We start from the raw sequence: 23,942 nt of genomic DNA, 5'->3' as shown, positions 1-23,942 counted from the left end.
CCCATATAGGATCTGAAAGAACAGATATGTCATAAAATATCAACTAAGGCTCTATTGATTTTGTAAGTTGATACAAAGTATTAGAAGGTCAATCAACACAGAATCCAGAGTGCTGAATGGGGAACCGTCTTCTCAGCTAAGGCACTTAAACAAAGGGAGGATTTAGCCATGTATTTAAGAGGCAAAAATTGGAGTGTGAAAATTTAAGATTTGTCAATGCTACAGCTAAATCACCAAAAGAGATTTTAATATTTAACAACAGCCCTCTGATATCAAGTAATTTAAATGGTTGCGCTGCAATATAGAAGCTCCTGGATGCTGAAATTCTTAGTGCTGCACCAAGACATGGCAGATACTGGTGGAAAGAAACATAAATCTAACTCTGATTTCATCAGTATTTTGCAGGGTTGATTGCTTATGCACAGAAAGAACACTCTGGAATTTGGGATGGGGCCGGGGTTCCAGACCCAACTCTAGCCCTACCTAGTTTCTGTGGCTGCGAAATAGGACTTTAATTTCTCTGGTTAAGTGACTGGTGTTGTTTAGTCACTCAGTCCAACTCTTTGCCACCCCATGGAGCCCATCAGTCTCCTCTGTCCATGGAATTTCCCAGCAAGAATACTGGAGTGGGTTGCCATTTCCTTCTCCAGGGGATCATTCTGACCCAGGGATGGAACCCATGTCTCCTGCATTGGCAGGTGGATTCTTTACCACTGAGCCACCAGGGAAGCCCCATGGTTAAATGATACCTTCAGTTAAATGGTGGGCCACAAGATGCCTTGCCACTCTGATAGTCGATAGATGAGAGAAGTTTCTCAGTTGTGTCTGACTCTGCGATCTCGTGGACTGTACCCTACCAGGCTCCTCTGTCCATGGGATTTTCCAGGCAAGAGTACTGGAGTGGGTTGCCATTTCCTTCTCTAGGGGATCTTCCCAACCCAGGGGTCGAACCCAGGTCTCCTGCACTGCAGGCCAATGCTTTACCGTCTGAGACACCAGGCCACAGTTAATAACAGGTATTAGTAACAGTTAATAATAGTCAATAACTCTATAGCTAAAGCCCTTTCTAAAATTAAATTCTTATTCACATAATTAATATAAATCACATTCCAGCATTTCTAAAAGCAGTCCTCACCAATGATCTGCAAAATTGTGAATTCCTATAATGTTTCAGGACCTCCATGGTTGTGGTTCAAGAAAGGAACTGATGGAGAGTCTGTTTTATCTCAAAAGCATCTCTATACTGTTTTGCTTTGAGTTCGTAGGCCCGAGTGTATGATGGAACACTTTGGCTTCAAATTATAATATGACTGAAAGTCATTTGACTGCCATTGCTTTTCTGTCTTTAAAAAGTGGAAAACTTAAATACTAAGCCTCTTGCCATGGGATTCTTCATCAGCAGACCCGAGACTCAGCTTCACACACATTTATCTTTGGCAACTGTACTCCCCGCAAACAGCGCTGATGTCAAGGGCAGTGGCTGAAGCAGCCGATTTAGTTTCAAGGGTGTCTGTGGCACAGTGACATTTACGACACTCAGGTATACTGAGAAAAACTCAGTACTGGCATACTTTGGAGATATTGCTGGTTCAGTTCTAGATCACCACAATAAAAGAAATATCAAAGCAAGTTATGTGAATTATTTGGTTTTCCAGTATGTGCAAAAATCATGTTTACCCTCTACTGTAGGCTAGTATGTATTCAACAGCATTATCTCTAAAAAAATACATATAGCTTAACTAAAAAAATACTTTATTGCTAAAAAAATGCTAACCAGCCTTCAGTGAGTCATAATCTTTTTGCTGGCCTTGACGTTGATGGCTGCTGACTGATCAGGGTGGTGACTGCTGAAGGCTGGGGTGACTGTGGCAATTTCTTGAGACAACAATGAAGCGTGCTACATTCATTGACTCTTCCTTTCACAAACAATTTCTCAGCAGCATGCAATGCTATTTGATAGCATTTGACCCTCAGGAGAACTTCTTTCAAAACCTGAGTCAAGCCTCTCAAACCCCCAACTAAATTTACTCTAAATCCTTTGTTATTTACACAAGCTTCACAGCATCTTCACCAACAGTAGACTCCATCTCAAGATATCACTTTCTTTGCTCATCCATAAAAAACAACTTCTTATCTGTCCAAGTTTTATCATTGCTGTTCAATCACTCAGTCATGTCCAACTCTTTGCAACTCCGTGGACTGCAGAGGCTTCCCTGTCCTTCATCATCTCCCAAAGCTTGCTCAAACTCATGTCCATTGAGTTGGTGATGCCATCCAACCATCTCATTCTCTGTTGTCCCCTTCTCCTCCTGCCTTCAATCTTACCCAGCATCAAGGTCTGTTCTAATGAGTCAGTTCTTCACATCAGGTAGCCAAAGTACTGGGGCTTCAGCTTCAGCATCAGTCCTTCCGATGAATATTCAGGATTGATTTCCTTTATGAGTGGCTGGTTTGATTTTGCAGTGCAAATTTTATCATGTGAATGCAAAAATTAAGTTTCATCTTCAGGTCCCACTTCTAATTCTAGTTCTCTTGGTACTTCCACCACATCTGCAGTTACTTCCTCCACTGAAGGCTTGAACCCCTCAAAGTCATCCATGAGAGTTGGAATCAGCTTCTTTCAAAGTCCTGTTGCTATTTTGCCCTCTTTCTATGAAACACGAATATTCTTCATGGCATCTGAAGTGGCGAATCCTTTCCAGAGGGTTTTTTAAAAATTGACTTTCCCCAGATTTATCAGAGGAGTCATTATCTATGCCAGCTATAGCCTTACTAAATGTATTTCTTAAATAATAAAACTTGAAGGTTAAAATGACCCATGGGCTACAGAATAGGCGTTAAATTATTTACCAAGCATTAAAACAGTATTAACCTCTTTGTATTAATACATCTCCATCAGCACTCTTGAGTGTCCAGATGCCTTGTCAACAAGCAGTAAATATTTGGAAAGGAATCTTTTTTTTTTTTTTTCCTGAGCAGTAGATCAACAGTAAGTTTAAACTATTCAGTAAACCATGTTGGCACCAGATGTGGTCTCATGCAGGTTTTGTTGTTCCATTTACAGAGCACAGGCAGCGTAGATTTAGCATAAGTCTTAAGGACCTTAGGACTTTCAAAATGGTAAATAAGCATTGATTTCAACTTAAACTCACCGAGTTAGCTGCATTAGCCCCTAACAAGAGAAATCAGCCTATCCTTTGAAGGCTTGAATCCAGGCATTGACTTCTCTCTAGTCATGAAAGTTCTTCTAATAGAAGGCTGTTTCATCTACATTGAAAATCTATTGTTTAGCGTAGCCACTTATTATTTATCTTATGGAGACCTTCTGGGTAAGTTACAGCAGCTTCTACACCAGTATCTGCTGTTTCACCTTGCACTTTGATGTTAAGGAGATGGCTCCTTCCCTTCAATCTCATGAACCAACCTCTGCTGGCTTCAGACTTTTCTTCTGCAGCCTCCTCACCTCTCTCAGCCTTCTGAGAATTGAGGAGAATTAGGACCTGGCTCTGGATTAGGTATTGGCTTAAAGGAACGTTGTGTCTGGCCAGATTTTCTTTTCAGACCGTTCACATCTTCTCCACATCAGCACAAAGGCTGTTTCTCTTTCTTGTTCACTGAAGAGCATTTTTAATTTCCTTCAAGAACATTGCCTTTGCATTCAGAACTTGGCTGTTTGGTGTAAGAGGCCTAGCTTTTGACCTATCATGATGCGTGTTTTCCTCACTAAGCTTGATCATTTTTAGCTTTTGATTTAAAGTGAAAGACTTGGGACTCTTCCTCCCACTTGAACACTTAGAGGCCATTGTAGGGTTATTAACAGTCTAATGTCAACACTGCTGTCTCGGGGAATAGGAAGGCCTGAGGATAGGGAGAAAGATGGGGAATGGCTGGTTGATGGAGCTGTCAGAACTGCCACATTTATTGATTAAATCTGCTGTCTTATATGGGCATGGTTCCTGGTGCCAAAACACAATTACAAAAGTAACGTCAAAGGCCATTAAACATAGGTCACCTCCAGTTCAGTTCAGTTCAGTTCAGTCACTCAGTCGTGTCTGACTCTTTGCAACCCCTTGAATCGCAGCACATCAGGCCTCCCTGTCCATCACCAACTCCTAGAGTTTACCCAAACTCACATCCATTGAGTCGGTGACGCCATCCAACCATCTCATCCTCTGTCGTCCCCTTCTCCTCCTGCCTCCAATCCCTCCCAGCATCAGGGTCTTTTCCAATGAGTCAACTCTCTGCGTGAGGTTGACAAAGTATTGGAGTTTCAGCTTCAGCATCAGTCCTTCCAATGAATGCCCAGGACTGGTCTCCTTTAGGATGGACTGGTTGGATCTCCTTGTAGTCCAAGGGACTCTCAAGAGTCTTCTCCAACACCACAGTTCAAAAGCATCAGTTCTTCAGTGCTCAGCTTTCTTCACAGTCCAACTCTCACATCCATACATGACCAGTGGAAAAACCATAGCCTTGATTGGCAAAGTGATGTTTCTGCTTTTTAATATGCTATCTAGGTTGGTCATAACTTTCCTTCCAAGGAGTAAGCATCTTTTCATTTCATGGCTGCAATCACTATCTGCAGTGATTTTGGAGCCCCCAAAAATAAATTCTGACACTATTTCCACTGTTTCCCCATCTATTTGCCATGAAGTGATGGGAGGAGATGCAATAATCTTAGTTTTTCTGAATGTTGAGCTTTAAGCCAACTTTTTCACTCTCCTATTTCACTTTCATCAAGAGGCTTTTTAGTTCCTCTTCACTTTCTGCCATAAGGGTGGTGTCATCTGCATATCTGAGGTTATTGATATTTCTCCCGGAAATCTTGATTCCAGCTTGTGCTTCTTCCAGCCCAGTGTTTCTCATGATGTACTCTGCATAGAAGTTAAATAAGCAGTGTGACAATATACAGCCTTGACCTACTCCTTTTCCTGATTTGGAACCAGTCTATTGTTCCATGTCCAGTTCTAACTGTTGCTTCCTGACCTGCATATAGGTTTCTCAAGAGGCAGGTCAGGTGGTCTGGTATTCCCATCTCTTGAAGAATTTTCCACAGTTTATTGTGATCCACACAGTCAAAAGCTTTGGCATAGTCAATAAAGCAGAAATAGATGTTTTTCTGGAACTCTCTTGCTTTTTCGGTGATCCATTGGATGTTGACAATTTGATCTCTGGTTCCTCTGCCTTTTCTAAAACCAGCTTAACATCTGGAAGTTCACAGTTCATGTACTGCTGAAGCTTGGCTTGGAGAATTTTGAGCATTACTTTACTAGCATGTGAGATGAGTGCAATTGTGTGGTAGTTTGAGCATTCTTTGGCATTGCCTTTCTTTGGGATTGGAATGAAAACGGATCTTTTCCAGTCCTGTGGCCACTGCTGAGTTTTCCAAATTTGCTGGCATATTGAGTGCAGCACTTTGACAGCATCATCTTTCAGGATTTGAAATAGCTCAACTGGAATTTCATCACCTCCACTAGCTTTGTTCATAGTGATGCTTTCTAAGGCCCACTTGACTTCACATTCCAGGATGTCTGGCTCTAGGTCAGTGTTCACACCATCGTGATTATCTTGGTCATGAAGATCTTTTTTGTACAGTTCTTGTGTGTATTCTTGCCATCTCTTCTTAAAATCTTCTGCTTCTGTTAGGTCCATACTGTTTCTATCCTTTATTAGAGCCTATCTTTGCATGAAATGTTCCCTTGGTATCTCTAATTTTCTTGAAGAGATCTCTAGTCTTTCCCATTCTGTTGTTTTCCTCTATTTCTTTGCATTGATCACTGAGGAAGGCTTTCTTATCTCTTCTTGCTATTTTTGGAACTCTGCATTCAGATGCTTGTATCTTTCCTTTTCTCCTTTGCTTATCGCTTCTCTTCTTTTCACAGCTATTTGTAAGGCCTCCTTAGACAGCCATTTTGCTTGTTTGCATTTCTTTTCCATGGGGATGGTCTTGATCCCTGTCTCCTGTACAATGTCACGGACCTCCGTCCATAGTTCATCAGAAGTCCCTTAGAAGAAATGGAGTAGCCATCGTGGTCAACAAAAGAGTCTGAAATGCAGTACTTGGATGCAGTCTTAAAAATTACAGAATGGTCTCTGTTCATTTCCAAGGCAAACCATTCAATATCACAGTAATCCAAGTCTATGCCCCAACCAGTAACGCTGAAGAAGCTCAAGTTGAATGGTTCTGTGAAGACCTACAAGACCTTTTAGAACTAACACTTAAAAGAGATGTCCTTTTCATTATAGGGGACTGGAATGCAAAAGTAGGAAATCAAGAAACACCTGGAATAACAGGCAAATTTGGCCTTGGAGTACAGAATTCTGAAGCAGGGCAAAGGCTAATAGAGTTTTCCCAAGAGAATGCACTGGTCATAGCAAACACCCTCTTCCAACAACACAAGAGAAGACTCTATACATGGACATCACCAGATGGTCAACACCAAAATCAGATTGATTATATTCTTTGCAGCCAAAGATTGAGAAGCTCTATACAGTCAGCAAAAATGAGACCAGGAGCTGACTGTGGCTCAGATCATGAACTCCTTATCACCAAATTCAGACTTAAATTGAAGAAAGTAGGGAAAACCACTAGATCATTCAGGTATGACCTAAATCAAATCCCTTATGATTATATAGTGGATGTGAGAAATCGATTTAAGGAACTAGATCTGATAGAGTGCCTGATGAACTATGGACGGAGGTTTGTGACATTGTACAGGGAGTGACCTTACAACATATAATAACAATAACAGGAAAACTTGAAATATTGTGAGAGTTACCAAAATGTGACACAGAGACATGATGTGAGCAAATGCTGTTGGAAAAATGTTGCCAACAAACTTGCTCAACACAAGGTTGCCCCAAATCTTCAGTTGTAAAAAACAGTATCTGGGAAGTGCAAACAAGCAAAGTATAATAAAACAAAGTCTGCTTGTATCTTTACTTTGGTCTCTAATTGATGTTATCACCTCATGAATCTCCACTGATGGAAAGAGGTGACAAAATTTCCATTACTTAATCCAATCTGGTTAAAATTTGGTCAGCGATGATAAACAGTCTATTTAGGCAATGCTCCATTTTTACAATGTTCAGTAAAGATGCTTGATCGCTCAGATTCCCACTCCCCTGTCTCCAAGCCTTTAGAGGTTAAAGCGTCTGCCTGCAATGCGGGAAACCTGGGTTCGATCCCTGGGTTGGGAAGAGATCCCCTGGAGAAGGGAAAAGCTGCCCACTCCAGTATTCTGGCCTGGAGAATTCCATGGACTGTATAGTCCATGGCATCGCAAAAGGTCAGACACAACTAAGAGACTCTCACTTTCACTTTCTATTAATGAAAGTGAAAGAAAGAAAGTGAAGTCGCTCAGTTGTGTCTGACTCTTTGCGATCCCATGGACTGTAGTCTACCAGGCTTCTCTGTCCATGGGATTTTCCAGGCAAGAGTACTGGAGTGGGTTGCCATTTCCTTCTCCAGGGGATCTTCCTGACCCAGGGATTCAAACCCAGGTCTCCTACAATGCAGGCAGAGCTTTACCCTCTGAGCCACCAGGGAAGCCACTTTCCATTAAATTAGCAGGTAAATGGGCTACTGCTCCTCATGACTCCTTGGCTTTGATCTCAAGCAATGAGAAATGGAGATAAATCTTTCAGTCCTGATCTGTCTTGCCCCAATTACTTTTTCTGTCTCCATCATGTTTTCATGTCTGAAGTGGAGACTTTTCATTGACATTTTTCAAAACTCCCAGTGGGTTTTATTTTTTATTTATTTAATTTTTTTGCCACCCCACTTGGCATGAGGGATCCAAGTTTCCCAGTCAAGGATTGAACCCACACCCCCTGCACTGGAAGCACTGGAAGTGAGGAGTTTTAACCACTGGACTGCCAGGGAATTCCCTTTCATTGATATTTTTCACACTAAACATTCTCTTTTTTGACCTTAGCTTTTGGGACATATTGAAGGCAGGAGGAGAAGGGAATGACAGAGGATGAGATGGTGGGATGGCATCACCAACTTGATGGACATGAGTTTGAGCAAGCTCCGGGAGTTGGTGATGGACAGGGAAGCCTGGTGTGCTGCAGTCCATGGGGTTTCAGAGTCAGATATGACTGAGCGACTGAACTGAAGTTACGGCTAACCATTAAAGGTGGACGAGGGAACCTTCTCTGTGCTATGGACAAAACTCCATGAGTTTGTTTTCTAGGTGCAGCAGGACATGCTCAAAGGTAAATAAAAAATTTAGAAAGTCCTATCTGAAGGCAGTAGTCTGTCTTGCAAAACTAGTGTTTTGCTTTGAAACACTTACTTTGACCACAATATCTACATAACAGGGAATTCCCAGTGGCTCAGCAGTAAAGAATCTGCCTGCAATGCAGAAGACCACCTGCAATGCAGGAGACACAGAATCGATCCCTGGGTCAGGAAGATCCGCTGGAGAAGGAAATGGCAACCCGTTCCAGTATTCTTGCCTGGAGAATCCCATGGACAGAGAAGCCTGGTGGGCTACAGTCCATGGGGTTGCGAGAGTCGAACTAAACCACCACCACCACAGTCTTCATAATTGCCAGGCTTCTCTGTCCATGGAATTTTCCAGCAAGAATACTGGAGCAGGTTGCCATTTCCTTTTCCAGGGGATCTTCCCAACCCAGGGATCAAACCTGTGTCTCCTGCAATGGCAGGCAGATTCTTCACCACTGAGCCACCTGGGAAAAAACTCTGTACATTTACTAAAAATGAATTGAATTGCACAAACAGGAGAATTTTGTAATATATAAATCATACCTGAAGAGAGCTCTTACAGAGTCATGAGCAATGTGAAACAGAGTGAAGCACAGTTGCCAGCCTCCGGGAAGCTATACTACAGATCTCTTAGTAGTGAGACCAAAGGGCCCTCTGGGGTTCCTGGGCACAGAAACCTTTCCAGGTCTCCCTTTGTGCCTTGTTTGTGGGAACAGACTCCAGTTTCCGTGACCTTCCCTAAGTTACAAAGGACAGAGCTAACAGTTGTTAATCAGGGAAGGGAGGGGATGCGGAGACAAGCGAGAAATGATCAAGAAACAATAGTGTAGCCTTGGGGTATGGTCCTGGTTTGCCTCACGGTATACACATAACAAGATATGTGTAAGCTCTTTATAGAACTAAAAGAAAGAAAGAAAGTCACTCGTGTTGACTCTTTGCGACCCCATGGACTGTAGCCTACCAACTTCCGCCATCCATGGAATTTTCCAGGCAAGAGTACCAGCATGGGTTGCCATTTCCTTCTCCAGAGAATCTTCTGGGTCTCCCACATTGCAGGCAGACACTTTACTGTCTGAGCCACCAGGGAAGCACTGATAATTTGGTTTATAGAAATAAACTCTCAACAAATGAAAGATACAAGCATTTTTCATTCCAGAGAAGACCACCTGAGGCTAGATTAAAGGAGCGCAGACTCTGTGCGCACCTTAATCTTATCAGCTACATCACCCTTGTGTCATTGCTATACAACTTCTCACCAAATACCCACAGGGCTGGGATACAGTTGTCACGAATGGAAGCCCTCTGTGTCTCCCCTTTGGCAAAGCAATAAACCAATTCTTTTCTACTTCACCCAGAACTCTGACTCTGAGATTCAATTTCAGTACTAGTGCACAGAAGCCAAGTTTTCAGCATCAGTTGGACAGCTGATGGGAGTAGTGTAAACAGAGCCAGTAAGGCAAGAGCATGCAGGAATTGCCCTAAGGGCTAGAAGTCAGTCACACTCCCAGTGCAGAACAGTGAGTAAAGCTATAATTTCCCCTTAAACCAAGACTTACATGCCAATTCTGTTTACATATGTTATCTATTGAGCAATGTTATCAGTTTCTTCAAACTATAAGTATGAACTATAATTATTCATGCATGTGTTTACACAAAAATAGTTTGCCAAATAGAGAAATACTCTATATAGAAGCTTCTTATCTAGCAACATCCACCATCCAGAAGCACCTAAGAACACTAGGAATGCAAAATAAATATATAGAACAATGTCAGTGTAACAGGTATTTATAAACTTTACTCATAGTCCTCTTTGCACCTCATTCAGAGGCAAACTACCTTGTATCCTGGACAATTTCAACGTTTTGTAAGCTAAAAGAAGCAAGATGAGGTAACTGCCAAACTTGTTAAAAACAATGAGCTGGAGTTAAGTGCAGCAAATGGTGATTTAAAATGCTACTAGAATTAGGAGAAAGGAAAAAAGCTGATGCTCATGGAAAACGCCATGAGGAGGGAAACAGCAACAGGATCCAAGAGAAAAGAACTCAAGAGAAGCGATCTGACATCATTCAACGGAGAGACAAAGAAACAGATGGACACCTCCCAACTCCTGAGAACGTGATAGCATTCAGTGCTCCTAATGGCAACATCGGACACACAAGGGTTAAACCGTTCACAGAGGTAAGTGAGTTCTTAAATTAGTTCATGAATTTTTCTATCCTTAAAAGCATTTTTGCTTGTTTTTAAATTGGGTATTCCATTTTTATTGTGATAAAAAAAACATACACATAGAATAAAATTTACTGCCTTAACCATTTTAACAATACAGTTCACTATGTTAAGTAAATTCACTTTGTTATGAAACAGATCTCCATAATTGTTACCTTGCAAAACTGAAACTCTAGACCCATTAAACACTTTCCACTCCCTCTATTCCCCCTGCTCCTGATAACGAGCATTCTCTTCCCAGCTTTATATAAGTGGGATTACACAGTACTTGTCTGTTTGTGTCCAGCTTCTTTCACTTACCATAATGTCCTTGGGGTTCATACCTGCTGGAGCACATAACAGTACATCTATCATTTTTAAGGCCAAATAATATTCCATTGAGTGCATATACCATATTTAATATATCCACCTATCCATTGGTGCACATTTGGTTTTCTTCCTCCTGTTTGGCTATTATGAATACTGCTGCTGTAAACATGGGCATCTCTTTAAGACTCTGTTTTCAGTTATTTGGGATGTTTACTCAGAAGTGGAACTGTGGTGGTTTTGTGGTTTACTCGCTAAGTCGTGTCTGACTCTTGCAACCCCGTGGACAGTAGCCTGCCAGGCTCCCTTTACTAGTACTTATATGGTGGTTTCACGTTTCATTTTTAAAGAAACCTCCATACTGCTTTTCATAGCAGTGATACCATTTTACAATCTCAACAACAGTGTACAAGAGTTTATAAAAACTGCCCCATAATACACCCAAGTTACTACTATTTGAAATAATTAGTAAATGATAGCATCATTTTTCAGCCAACTCATTATAATGTTTAATGAAATTCATGAAAGAATTGAGAAGCTGAATAGGAGAAACTTAATTAAATGCTTTATTGCCTAATATTATAATAAAAAACATAATAGATAAGATGATTTCATGGTTGTCTCTAGAATTTAAGGATCAGACTAAAAAGTGTAATTTAGCCAAAGGACTGAGAAAGAGGAAGGGCTAGGAAGGCACAAGCCAGAGTTCAAAGAAGGCAAGCTTCAAAAAAAAATGTTAAATCATTAGCACAAAAGCAGTAAAATCCAGATTGCAGAGAATTATGTAGAGCAAATGGCCCAAGTTCTTCAACAGATAAATTATTTGAATAGAAAAGGTCAGGATAGTAAATCTATAAATTAAAAGACCTATCGTAATTTTTAAAATAGGACTAAATTATTAGGTCTAGGAATGCATATTTGGTTGATTAAATTATGAAATGCAAAAGTTAGGGTCAGTTCAGTTCAGTTCACTCACTCAGGCCTGACTGACTCATTGTGACCCCATGGACTGCAGCATGCCAGGCTTGCCTGTCCTTCACCAACTCCCAGAACTTGCTCAAACTCATGTCCATCAAGTCACTGATGCCTTCCAACCATCATATCCTCTGTCGTCCCCTTCCTCTCCTGCCTTCAGTCTTTCTCAGCATCAGGGTCTTTTCCAATGAGTCAATTCTTCGCATCAGGTGGCCAATGTATTCAGCTTCAGCATCAGTCCAACTGACGAATATTCAGGATTGATTTCCTTTAGGATTGACAAATTAGGTCTCTTTACTGTCCAAGGGCCTTTCAAGAGTCTTCTCGAACACCATAGTTCAAAAGCATCAATTTTTTGTCGCTCAACTTTCTTTATGGTCCAACTGTCACATCCATATATGACTATTGGAAAACCACAGCTTTGACTATATGGATCTTTGTCGGCAAAGTAACATCTCTGCTTTTAATATGCTGCCTAGGTTTGTCATAGCTGTTCTTTCAAGGAGCAAGCATCTTTTAATTTCATGCCTGTAGTCACTATCTGCAGTGATTTGGGAGCCCAAGAAAATAAAGTCTATCACTGTTTCCATTGTTTTCCCATCTATTTGCCATGAAGTGATGGGACCAGATGCCATGATCTTAGTTTTCTGAATGTTGAGATTTAAGCCAAATTTTTCACTCTCCTCTTTCACTTTCATCAAGAGGCTCTTTAGTTCTTCTTCACTTTCTGCCATAAGGGTGGTATTATTTGCATATCTGAGGTTATTGATATTTTCCCCTGCAATCTTGATTCCAGCTTGAGCTTCTTCCAGCCCAGCTTTTCTCATGATGTACTCTGCATATAAGTTAAATAAGCAGGGTGACAATCTATAGCCTTGACATACTCCTTTTCCAATTTGGAACCAGTCCGATGTTCCATGTTCGTTTTTAACTGTTGCTTCTTAATCTGCATGCAGATTTCTCAGGAGGCAGGTCAGGTGGTCTGGTATTCCCATCTCTTTAAAAATTTTCCACGGTTTGTTGTGACCCACATAGTCAAAGGCTTTAGCATAGTCCATGAAGCAGATGTTTTCATGGAATTCTCTTGCTTTTTCTATGATCTAGCAGATGTTGGCAATTTGATCTCTGGTTCCTCTGCCTTTTCTAAATCCAGCTTGAACATTTGGAAGTTCTCGGTTCACAAACTGTTGAAGCCTGGCTTGGAGAATTTTGAGCATTACTTTGCTAGCATGTGAGATGAGTACAACTGTGCAGTAGTTTGAACATCTTTGGCATTGCATTTCTTTAGGACTGAAATAAAAACAGACCTTTTCCAGTCCTGTGGCCACTGCTGAGTTTTCCAAATTTGCTGGCATATTGAGTACAGCACTTTCACAGCATCATCTTTTAGGATTTGAAATAGCTCAACTGGAATTCCATCATATCCACTAGCTTTGTTCGTAGTGATGCTTCCTAAGGCCCACTTGACTTCACATTCCAGGATGTCTGGCTGTAGGTGAGGGATCACACCATCCTGTGTTGCGGCTGCTACTGCTGCTAAGTCACTTCAGTTGTGTCCGACTCTGTGTGACCCTGTAGATGGCAGCCCACCAGGCTCCCCCATCTCTGGGATTCTCCAGACAAGAACACTGGAGTGGGTTGCCATTTCCTTCTCCAAGGCATGAAAGTGAAAAGTGAAAGTGAAGTCGCTCAGTCCTATCTGACTCTTAGCGACCCCGTCGACTGCAGCCTACCAGGCTCCTCCTGGGATTTTCCAGGCAAGAGTACCGGAGTGGGTTGCCATTGCCTTCTCTGCCATTGTGTCATTAATCCATGACAAAAGAGGAAAGAATTTACAATGGGACAGTCTCTTCAATAAGTAGTTTTGGTAAAACTGGACAGCTACATGTAAAATAATGAAATTGGAATATTCTCTAACACTATATACAAAAAATAAACTCAAAATGGATAAAAGAGCTAAATATAAGACCAGAAACCATAAAACTAGAAGAAAATATGGGAGGAACAGTCTTTGACATATATTGTAACAGTATCTTTTGGCTCTATCTCCTAAAGCAAAGGACATAAAAGGGAAAATAAACAAATGAGACCTAATTAAACTTAGCAGCTTTTGCATAGCAAAGGAAACCATCAATAAAACAAAAAGACACCTAACTGAATGGAATAAAATATTTGCAAGTGGTATGCCCAATAAGGGGTTATTATCCAAAATATATAAACGGTTCCTACAACTCAACATCAGAAAAACAAACAACCCATCTAAAGAATGGGCAGAAGACGCAAATAGCCACTTTTTCAAAGAATATATACAGAATCTTCAGTATCATCAGTCATCAAAGAAATGCAAATTAAAAGTACGTGAGGGAGCTCCCTGGTGGACAAGTAGCTAAGCTCTGTGTTCTGAATGCAGGGGCTCAGGTTCAACCCTTGGTCAGGGAACTAAGAGCTCACACAGAGCAACTAAAGATCCCTCCTGCCACAACCAAGACTGAAGATCCCACATGCTGCGGCCAAATAAATAAACATTAAAAAAAAACACATGAGATATCACCTCACACCTGTCAGAATGTCTACAAGCAAAAAGAACACAAACAAATGTTGGTGAGCGTGTTTTAAAAAGGGAAACCTCCTCTGAGGTTGTTAGGAATGTAAACTGGTACAACCCCTGTGGAAACAGTAAGGCAGTTTCTTAAAAAATTAAAAATAGAAGCACCATATATAGTTTTGGGTATATATTCAAAAATAATGAAACTCCACTCCCAGATATATATTAAAAAAATAAGGAAAATGCTGTTTTGAAAAGATACACACACCCCAATGTTCACAGCAGCACTCTTTACAATAAAGATACAGTAGCAGGGACTTCCTTGCTCCAGTGACTAAGACTTCCCACTTCCACTGCAGGGGGCATGCGTTTGATTTCTGATTGGGGAACTAAGATCTTGCATGTGATGTGGAAAAAAGAAACATCAATACTCCAGCAGTGTGTGTAATCTGAATTTATACTTAAAAAAATATGAAGGCAACCTAAGTGTCCATCAACAGATGAACTGATAAAGATGTTATAATATACAATCCACACCCACAGAATGAAACACTACTAAGCCATGAAAAAGGACGAGATTTTGCAGTATGCACATATGCAACAACATGGATGGACTCTGAGGGCATTATGTTGAGTGAAATAAGTCAGACGGAGAAAAACAAACACTGTATAATGTAACTTACATGTGGAATCCAAAAAACGAAACAAACTGGTGAATATGTCAAAAAATAGACTCACAAATACAGAGAAAAATTAGCGGTCACAAGTGGAAAGAGGAAAGCGGGGAGCGGGATTATAGGAAGAGGGTATTAGAGATACAATCTACTATATATAAAATAAATGATCCACAACTACACAATAAGTCCCCTATGTATGAATGAGTTCTGTTCTGAGAGTGTGTTCATAAGTCCAATTTGTTCAAAACTCCAAGAAATTTAGACTCAACAAATTTAGGTCCCCAACTAACACAAATGGCTATGTAGTACTGTGCTGTAATAGGTTTATATTACTTCTCACACAAATAATATATTAAAAACCACACAAAATAAAGAAAACATTTTCAGTCTTAAGGTACAGGACCTTGGAAAGTACAGTAGGACAGTACAGTGGCTGGCACACGGGCTGGCATCCAGGGAACAGGCAAGAAGAGTTACTGACTGGCGGAGGGAGAGGAGGTGGGAGATGGTAGAGCTGAAGGGTCATCAGCAACAGGAGACGGAGGGGCGAGCTGCAGCTTCACTCATGTCTGAGTGATGGAATGCAGGTTTGCACCTTTGAAAGTTTGGAATTTGAAGGTTCATATGTGGGGGACTTACATCTATTGTACAACACAGGGAGTATAGTCAACATTTTATACTAACTATAAATGGAGCATAACCTTTAAAAATTATGTATCACTAAGTTGTACACCTGAAACTTATATAATGTTATATACCAACTATCTCAATGTTAAAAAGAAAAAAATATGTGAGGTTAAAAGGTACTTATTCGCAGCTCTATTCCCAAAGAATGGTGATTTCCGCCCCCCCCCCCCCCCCCCCCCCCCCCCCGCCAAAGAAAGGCAAGAGACCACTTTCCCTGCTTTATAAAGTTCTTTTTCCTGGACCTAACTCTGCAAACAAAGAAAGGATACTTAATGGCAGCCAGGATGAAAGCACCTCAAGTACAAGCACAAAACAACCAGGGAGCACGGACTAATTAGGTACTCATGAACTGCCACAATCCTTACACAACAAAGGGAGGAAAGCCAAGGGCACAGGAGAGACTAAAAGTTAACTATGATTTGCAGCAAAGCAATGTATTCAGTACCACAGGCTCGAAAATTTTGTCATTGGCATTAAGTTGCTTTCTTTTTCCTACTTTGAGTTTCTTTTTCAACTGCTTATCTCTTTAAATCAATTATGCTACTTTGTAACCCTGAAAGGTCAAAACTTATTTAAATGTTCAAAAAGAGTTGGGCAGACACATTTGGAAAGTCAGTTGAGAAAATAACTTAAGTGTCCAGTGTCAGGGAATTAGGTGATGCAGTGTAAGTGGTCTATGGTATTTTTTTTCCTTAGAGTGTAATTACTTTACAATATTTTATTAGCTTCTGCTGTACAACAAAGTGAATCAGCTATCAGTTCAGTTCAGTTCAGTCGCTCAGTTGTGTCCGACTCTTGGCGACCCCATGAATTGCAGCACGCCAGGCCTCCCTGTCCATCACCAACTCCCATACGTATACATATACCCTCTCCCTCTTGAGCATCCCTGCCCCCATCCCATCCCCTGGGTCAGCACAGAGCACTGAGCTGAGGCCTGCTAACAGCAGCTTCCCACTAGCTGTCTATTTTACACATGGTAGTGTATTTATGTCAAACCGAACTTCCCAATTGTCTTATGGTACATAGTCCTTGTATCGTGCTTCTTCCTTATAAAAGAAAGCAAGTTCATTACATAAGAATTGAAAACATAAACAAGCAAAAAAAATTAAGGAATATTTTTTATTCTATTAATCCTCTGTTGCCTTTCCACCTAGATCCTTTTGCAACAGGTAATGATTTTCCAAAAACAGAAGGCCATCACATAGCTTTTTAAAGCCTATCATAATTTATTTATGCCATCCAGCAAAGGAATATTTATATGTTTTTAACACCCTACTGTTTGGCATGTAAATACTTACAAATTTTCACAATTATAAACAACCTGGAGGAAGAAAAAGTGAGTATGAATTCAAGCTTAAATGCAAAAATAAGAACTGATGTATTTCAGGAATCACACATTGTTACCACCCATCACTTTCTTATTCACTCACACAGTTCTTTACTCAGCAGATAGATGTTGAATATATGTACCTGCAGTGTGTCAGGCACTTAGCTAGGTACAGTGAAAAGTGAAAGTGTTAGTCACTTAGTCATGCCTAACTCTCTGTGACCCCATGGACTGTAGCCTGCCAGGCTCCTCTGTCCATGGGATTCTTCAGCCAAGAATACTGGGGTGGGTTGCCATTTCCTTTTCCAGGGGATCTTCCAGACCCAGGGATTGAACCCAGGTCTCCTGCATTGCAGGTAGATTCTTTACCATCTGGACCACCAGTGAAGCCTCCAAGCTAGATGCTGGGGATTCAGTAAATAGAAAGATGCAGTCCATGCTCTCATGGACTTAAGGTAAGAAACAGAGATGTAACCAATTACAAAAAACTCTGAAAAGTGTTTCAATGTAGACAAAACAGAATTTACAAAATTACTCAATACAATAGAAAAATCACTGGGCAAGAATCAATGTTTTCAAAGTGAGTTGTGAGGGTAACTCCAGGAGCAACCTGGTTTCTGAAAAGTACTCTCCCAGGATTCACTGGGACTCCTAACTCATTCTTCTGTTTTAATATATAAATTAACTTCTCCTCACTCTTTGCACAAAATGAAAGCTCCAACTGCAAAGACACAGCACCCGAAGCACACACACACGCACACACACACACCCCGTGTGTGGCTGATCACACATCTGGCAGACTACCCACATCAGGAGGTACACTGTGCCTGTTAGTGTTGTACAGCTGAATGGATTTCACACTAACTATCTTTCTGGCAAGTTGCACTTTGCTAACAGATTCTAATTACCTCATTAAACTCTATATCCAATTTTCGGAATATAATAAGTTTATGGAGAGCCTGCTACCTGCCAGACACTCTGTATATCAGTGCAAATGTTCACAATAATTTCAACTAGTGGATATCTTTATCCCTATTTTACAGATGAAGAGACTGAGATACAGAGTTTTCATCATGTACTGGGAGATACTACACATCCGAGCATTCGCTGTGCATCCTTCTCTTTCCTCTGCCCCCACAGTTCCCCACAGAGAACAATTCTGCTCTACTGCAGGTCGCCTGCTCCCAGGGTGCTGTCTTTTTAAATTTTTTATTTTATATTGGGGTATAGTTGATTAACAATGTTGTGTTAGTTTCAAGGGTTTAGCAAAGTGGTTCAGGTATACATATATGTGTATCCATTCTTTTCAAATTCTTTTCCCATTTAGGTTGTTACAGAATACTGAGCAGAGCTCAGGGTACCACCTTGTAATGTGGACCCATCTTGGGCAGCCTGAGACAGCAGGACCCCTGCCACATCTGCTCCAGAGAAGGGCTGGAGAGCATCCCATGGGGCGCTGCCTCTGCCTCAGAAAGGGACAGTTGTCCTTCATTCCCAGCAACCAGAGGGCTTCTGCCCCAGGGTAAAGCACAGGTCCCTACCCTGGCCAGAGGGAGAGAGGGAGCTGCCACTGCCAGCTCTCTGAATACCCAGGCTCTTCCCTTCCATCTTTCCCACCCAACAGGAAAGGGAAGAATGCTCCTGTCACTTCAGTGAGCTTAGCGCCACCTTCCAGGGGTCTCGCCAGCGTTCCACCTGTGGACATGCAACATTGTTTTCCAGCAGGAGAGGACCTAACACCCTGGGTTAGGTGTTAAGGGAATGGATTGAACACTCACAGCTGACAGTCACCCTCCCAGAGCCTCAGTTTTATTTTTAAAAATTTATAATTATAATAAAAGCAGACAATAATAGTTCTCCTCGCTAGTGAGGCTTAGAGAGGTTAGTGCTTGTAGTTCAGCCTAGCAGGTAAGTGTTCAATAAATATGAGCACTTCATACCTTAAAGGAGGGATAAGAGACTGGGTCATAAATTTTACCTGCAGTGGGTTTCATTTAAATTATGAGCAAAAGGAATAAATAAAAAGTGAAAAGTTTATAGAGAGAAAGAAAACAAAGAAATATACAAGAGGCCAAAAAATTACACAGAAATTTTGTTCCTGAATATCACAGTTTCAATTTTTTATTCCAATATACCAGACTTACAACATTCCATAAAAGTCAGATTTTCAATGGAAAAGTTTCTGCCCCTTATTATTAAAACTTAAAAGTTTCTTCCAGTTTAAAAGTGAAGAATCAAAGTAAGAATCAAAAGCTGCATAAGAAAGAAACTATGACTTTGCAGGCCAAAATTACGTAGGAGGTTTGTCTTATAACTTCAAACCAGAAGGAAAAATATGCTGCTGCTGCTGCTAAGTCACTTCAGTCGTGTCCGACTCTGCGAGACCCCATAGATGGCAGCCCACCAGGCTCCCCCGTCCCTGGGATTCTCCAGGTAAGAACACTGGAGTGGGTTGCCATTTCCTTCTCCAATGCATGAAAGTGAAAAGTGAAAGTGAAGTCGCTCAGTCCTTTCCAACTCTTAGCGACCCCATGGACTGCGGCCCACCAGGCTCCTCTGTCCATGGGATTTTCCAGGCAAGAGTACTGGAGTGGGGTGCCATTGCCTTCTCGGAGGAAAAATACGAGTTGAGTCCAAAGAATTCTTTATTTCTACTGGAATTGAACTTCAAATCTGTTATAATTAGCCTAAATTTCTCTGGGATGTACTATGGGCAGACTATAAACTGGATCAAAACATGTGGAGTAGAGTAAGAATTATTTATTTGTAATAAAATTCCCTATGATGTTCTTCCATAATGTATAGTCTGTAACAGATATTCAGCCAGACAGTCTGTTTTAACAACGTGTGTCATCTAATATACTCATCACATCACTTTCACAGTCTTGTCAAACATACTTCGAAATTTACAAAGTCTGACAGATACATATCCTGTCCTCTTTTAAGATGTCATAGCAAACATTTGGCACAATTAGGTGCTATTGGACATGTTATCGCCTTGTCACCTGCTCAAGGATAACTGGACTGACAGCAGCCTAAAGCCTTTTGGTATCCTCCAAAACTCAGATTTAAGGTTAAACTCTGCACTTCACTACTCATATATAGCAATCAATGAAGTCCTCACAAGGTACAGACATGCCTGGTTATAAGGACTTACACTTAATTTAGGAAGACTAGACACTTTAAAAGTTTCTATCAGAGGTCTAAAGAGTTTGTGGCTTTAAAACAGGAATTAATATTTCAAACAAAAGCGTGCAGGGCTAAGGCAGTCAGATACAACTATCCTGTGTGTCCATCCCTCACATAAAGAAACCTGCTATATTATTAGGAATTAAAAAAAAATCAGCCTAAAGTATCAACCAGTTTTTTAAATAATTATCTTCCTTGGATTGCACTGTGTGTTGATCTCAGAAACATGAAAGTAATCATTTCACAAAAAAGTTCCAGCAAAGTGACAGTTTTTATGTTATTGTTATTGAAACAGTAACCATGCAACTTAAAACTTTCATTTTGTATTGGGGTATAGCGGATTAGCAAACAATGTTGTGAAAGTTTCAGGTGAAAGGGGACTCCTCCGCCATACATATACAGGTATCTCTTCTCCCCCATTCTCCCCTCCCATCCAGACTGCCACATAACATTGAGCAAAGATCCCTGTGCTATACAATAGGTCCTTGTTGGTTATTCATTTTAAATATGTGTGCATATGTCCATCTCAAACTCCCTCACTAGCCCTTCCTCCCATTCTTCCCCAAGACAACCATAAATTCGTTCTTGAAGTCTGTGAGTCTATTTCTGTTTTGTAAGAATAACAGTAACAATGCAACTTTAAAAAACTATTTTCAAAAGAGGATCCAGGGTAGCGATGCTGGTAACTTTGCCTAGGACTGTGAAAGGGAGGAATGAAATGTTTCTTGCAGCACAGTGATTCTTGACTTACCCATTACTGTGTGAAAATCCCCGCCCTTTACATGACTGGTCTCCAGGGAATCCTGCCCTGTGCACCTGCCTCACCAAGCCCCCAGAGAGTTTCGGCTTAAAAAGCAACTTCATTAAGCCGTGTTCAGTACAGTCCAAAAGGGTTATTGATGCAAAGATGAGTTATTCCTGGAGGAACGTTCTTCCTAAAAGGTCAATAACTAACTAGCAAATAGCAGTAATGAGGACCTTTCAGGGCAGGGCTTCTGAACCAGGGGTAAACCGAGGCAATTAAGGGGTCAAGTTTGAAATCTTTAGCAAACAAGCGAAAAGGTGAATAGGTGAATTTTTATGGGAAAAAAGTTCAGAGTATTACATCACCCCCGTTCATAGCAACCTGAGACTCTTCCCTCGCAGAATCATATAACCATCATTTACGAGACGGACTAAATGATACCCGAGTTCTAAAGTCGGTTTGGGGAACTCTGCTGAACGATGCATGATGCCTTCTTTGAACAACTAACATTCCGGGTCCCCCACCCCCAAGAACACGAGGGCTCACTCACTATAAGATGAGGTAGCCTCTTTTAACGCCTGTTTGTGGAGGAGATAGGTGGAGGCGGGGCGGGGGGGCGGGGTAGGGGTGATGCCGGGCACTTCCCAAGTAGAAGCACAATCATTTCTTAAAGGGAAGGGGCTCCCTCTGCATCTAGAGATATCCGCGGCACCCCAGCGGTGAATCTTGTTCTGTGCTTGACCTCAAAAACCCGCCCAGTGCCCACCGCTGTTTAAGAGCGGTTCTGTGAGCTTTAGCAAAGTGAACTTGTCTTATTCAAAGAACACCCAAAAGAGCAGGAAAGGAGGCAAAAACTCCAGGAACATGTGGACTTAATACCCACACCAGCCGCCTGACGGGGAAACAAATAACCCTCCTCCGGGACCCCTGATCCACCGACAGCGGGAGGTCAGACCTCGCGAGTCGTTACCGTCCGGGGCGCGCTCGCGGTCCGGGAGGAGGCTCATCGCTGCTCCGCGCAGGGCTGCCGGGGCGCGGCTCCTGCCGTTCAGGCCGCGGCGGCTGCAGTTGCCGAGGCAGCGCCCCCCGTGGGGACCCGCAGGTGCGCGCAGCCGCTGCTGGGCCCGAGCCACCGCTCGGGACGGACGGGGACGCGCTCGCGCTGCCTGAGCTCAGCCGTCCGAGGCTCCCGGGCCTCTCTATTAATACTTGCTGAGCTGCTGGCGACCTGCCGCCTGCTTGACCCGGGGCCAGGGTCTCTCTGCCCGAGCTGGGAAGGGCTGGGGGACGGCGTGTCTGGGCGTGAGGCATTTGCCCGAGGAACTGGCAGGGCGTACCCCGTAGCAAACCTTGCCCCGCTCCCCGCCCCCCGACCCCCGCTCCGAGGTAGAGACTGGGCATGAGTGAGTGAGCCTTGGAGTGTGACCTTCCCAGCTTCCATCTTTTTGGAGTCACCACCACCCAGGGTCCGATCTGGCGAGAGAAGCCCTAAGCTAAATCTGATGACCACTCCAAGCCACCAGCGCAGGGAACCTATTTTAGGGCAGCCGCTCCTCATTCATTCAGGCCTGCCTTGACATTTAAGAGTTCCATAAGCAAATGCCTTACCCCGATCGGATTTCACCCTTTTGCCTTCGCAACATTTCAAGTTTGAAGAAGGGAAGGCAGTCTGCACCTTGTTGTCCAGGGGTAAAAAGAGCAAAGAGGGCAGTGGATTCGCTATTTGTTTGGTGTTTAGACTAAAGTGTTCACAACACTCATTCTCCCAGCAAGCCCCTGAAAGTTGGGCTCCAGCCATGTTCCTATTGTAAATTTAAATCTCATCAGTGAGGGCTGCTTTTTTGCCATCCCTCCAAGTGTTATGTTTAAATTCCCTTAGGAGTTTTTAAGTGAGGCCATTGAGATGATAGGAGCAATCAGTTAACGCTAATTCAAAGAACATTGATGACAACTACATTACAGACCTGCATTCATAATCCAGATCCTTCAAGGGCCTTAAAACAAACAAACAAACAAACAAAAAACCTGGTTTACTTCTGCACAGAGCCTAGAGTGGTTTCTTAGGTGAATTATTTCCTCTGGCTGCATAATTAAAGCTTGTATCAGTGATGACAGTGCAGCCCTTTTCTCTCAAAAGAACTGATGATTCCTAATATACCCAAGACTAGAGCTATTAAAAATATTAAAGTTAAGACCCTGCAGACAAATTTTGTGAAGTTTCTGAGACCCCCTTCCTCCATCTACTCTTTTGTATGTAGCTCCACTGACAAAGTACTGAGAGCTAGTCATGGAAGCACAAATAAGAACTTCAGGAGTTAACCTTTGGTGACTCTATTAAAAAATATGGAAAGGAGTATACACTCTGGCAAGATTTTCATTTACTTTTTTTAGCTTTGTAATAAGTGGGCCCTCTCTAGCCCAGCTTGGAACAGTGACCAGTGTCAGCCTCTGCTAAATTACATCTCTCTGTGTGAGGCGAACCAGGACCAACTGGGCTTCAGTGGATTGTAGAAATGCCAATTTATAGAACTGTTCCCTCTTCCCCTCTTGCCCCAACCAGGGAATATGCCATTTCAAATTTCTTAGATTAGAAGTCAAAAACTGCTCTCTAAGCTCACCTCTTAATGGGTTATCTCCCATTTTTATTCCTATAGCAAAGGCATAAACTATATGCCTTTGGGAGCAACAATAAACTCCCATATTTATTCCTATAGCAAGGGCATTGTGTTATATTTCTTCTTGCTTTTATTCTTCAGTTACTTGGCACTTTCTCTGTGCCAGTAACTAGGGATTTCAAGAAAAATCCTGCCCTTATAATGCTGTAGAGTAGTTGAGAGAGACAGGCTTAGGAGCAGTTACTTTTTTCTCATCTATTTCATGTTCTAGGAAAGAAGTGGGCACTGAGGAGCCAGAGCTGAGAGCAGGGCTAATTCTACTTGAAGGATTAAGAAATGTTTCCAACCAGCAGTGACCATTTTCTCTGATGATAGTAGCTAGTATTTTTAAACATGTACTATGAGCTAGACACCCTGCTA

General features: G+C 41.9%; 1 protein-coding gene across 2 annotated transcripts in view; it reads right to left on the bottom strand.

Annotated features, from left to right (window-relative positions):
- The window catches only part of GADL1 (glutamate decarboxylase like 1), a 194,252-nt gene extending 172,172 nt beyond the window's left edge, over window positions 1-22,080 (bottom strand). Inside the window, exon 1 of one of the 2 annotated variants that reach the window (XM_027523277.1) lies at window positions 21,878-22,080. In XM_027523277.1, coding sequence (XP_027379078.1) covers window positions 21,878-21,914 — 37 coding nt within the window. In that variant the 5' untranslated portion in view covers window positions 21,915-22,080. Of the gene's footprint in view, window positions 1-21,862 lie in introns of both variants that reach the window. The other variant, XM_027523276.1, reaches the window with a different exon arrangement.
- Window positions 22,081-23,942: the final 1,862 nt, after the last annotated feature.

Source organism: Bos indicus x Bos taurus, chromosome 22 (assembly GCF_003369695.1).
Source record: "Bos indicus x Bos taurus breed Angus x Brahman F1 hybrid chromosome 22, Bos_hybrid_MaternalHap_v2.0, whole genome shotgun sequence".
NCBI lineage: Eukaryota > Metazoa > Chordata > Mammalia > Artiodactyla > Bovidae > Bos > Bos indicus x Bos taurus.
Note: the sequence above shows the minus strand (reverse complement) of the source record. Positions and strands in the feature narration are given on the sequence as shown.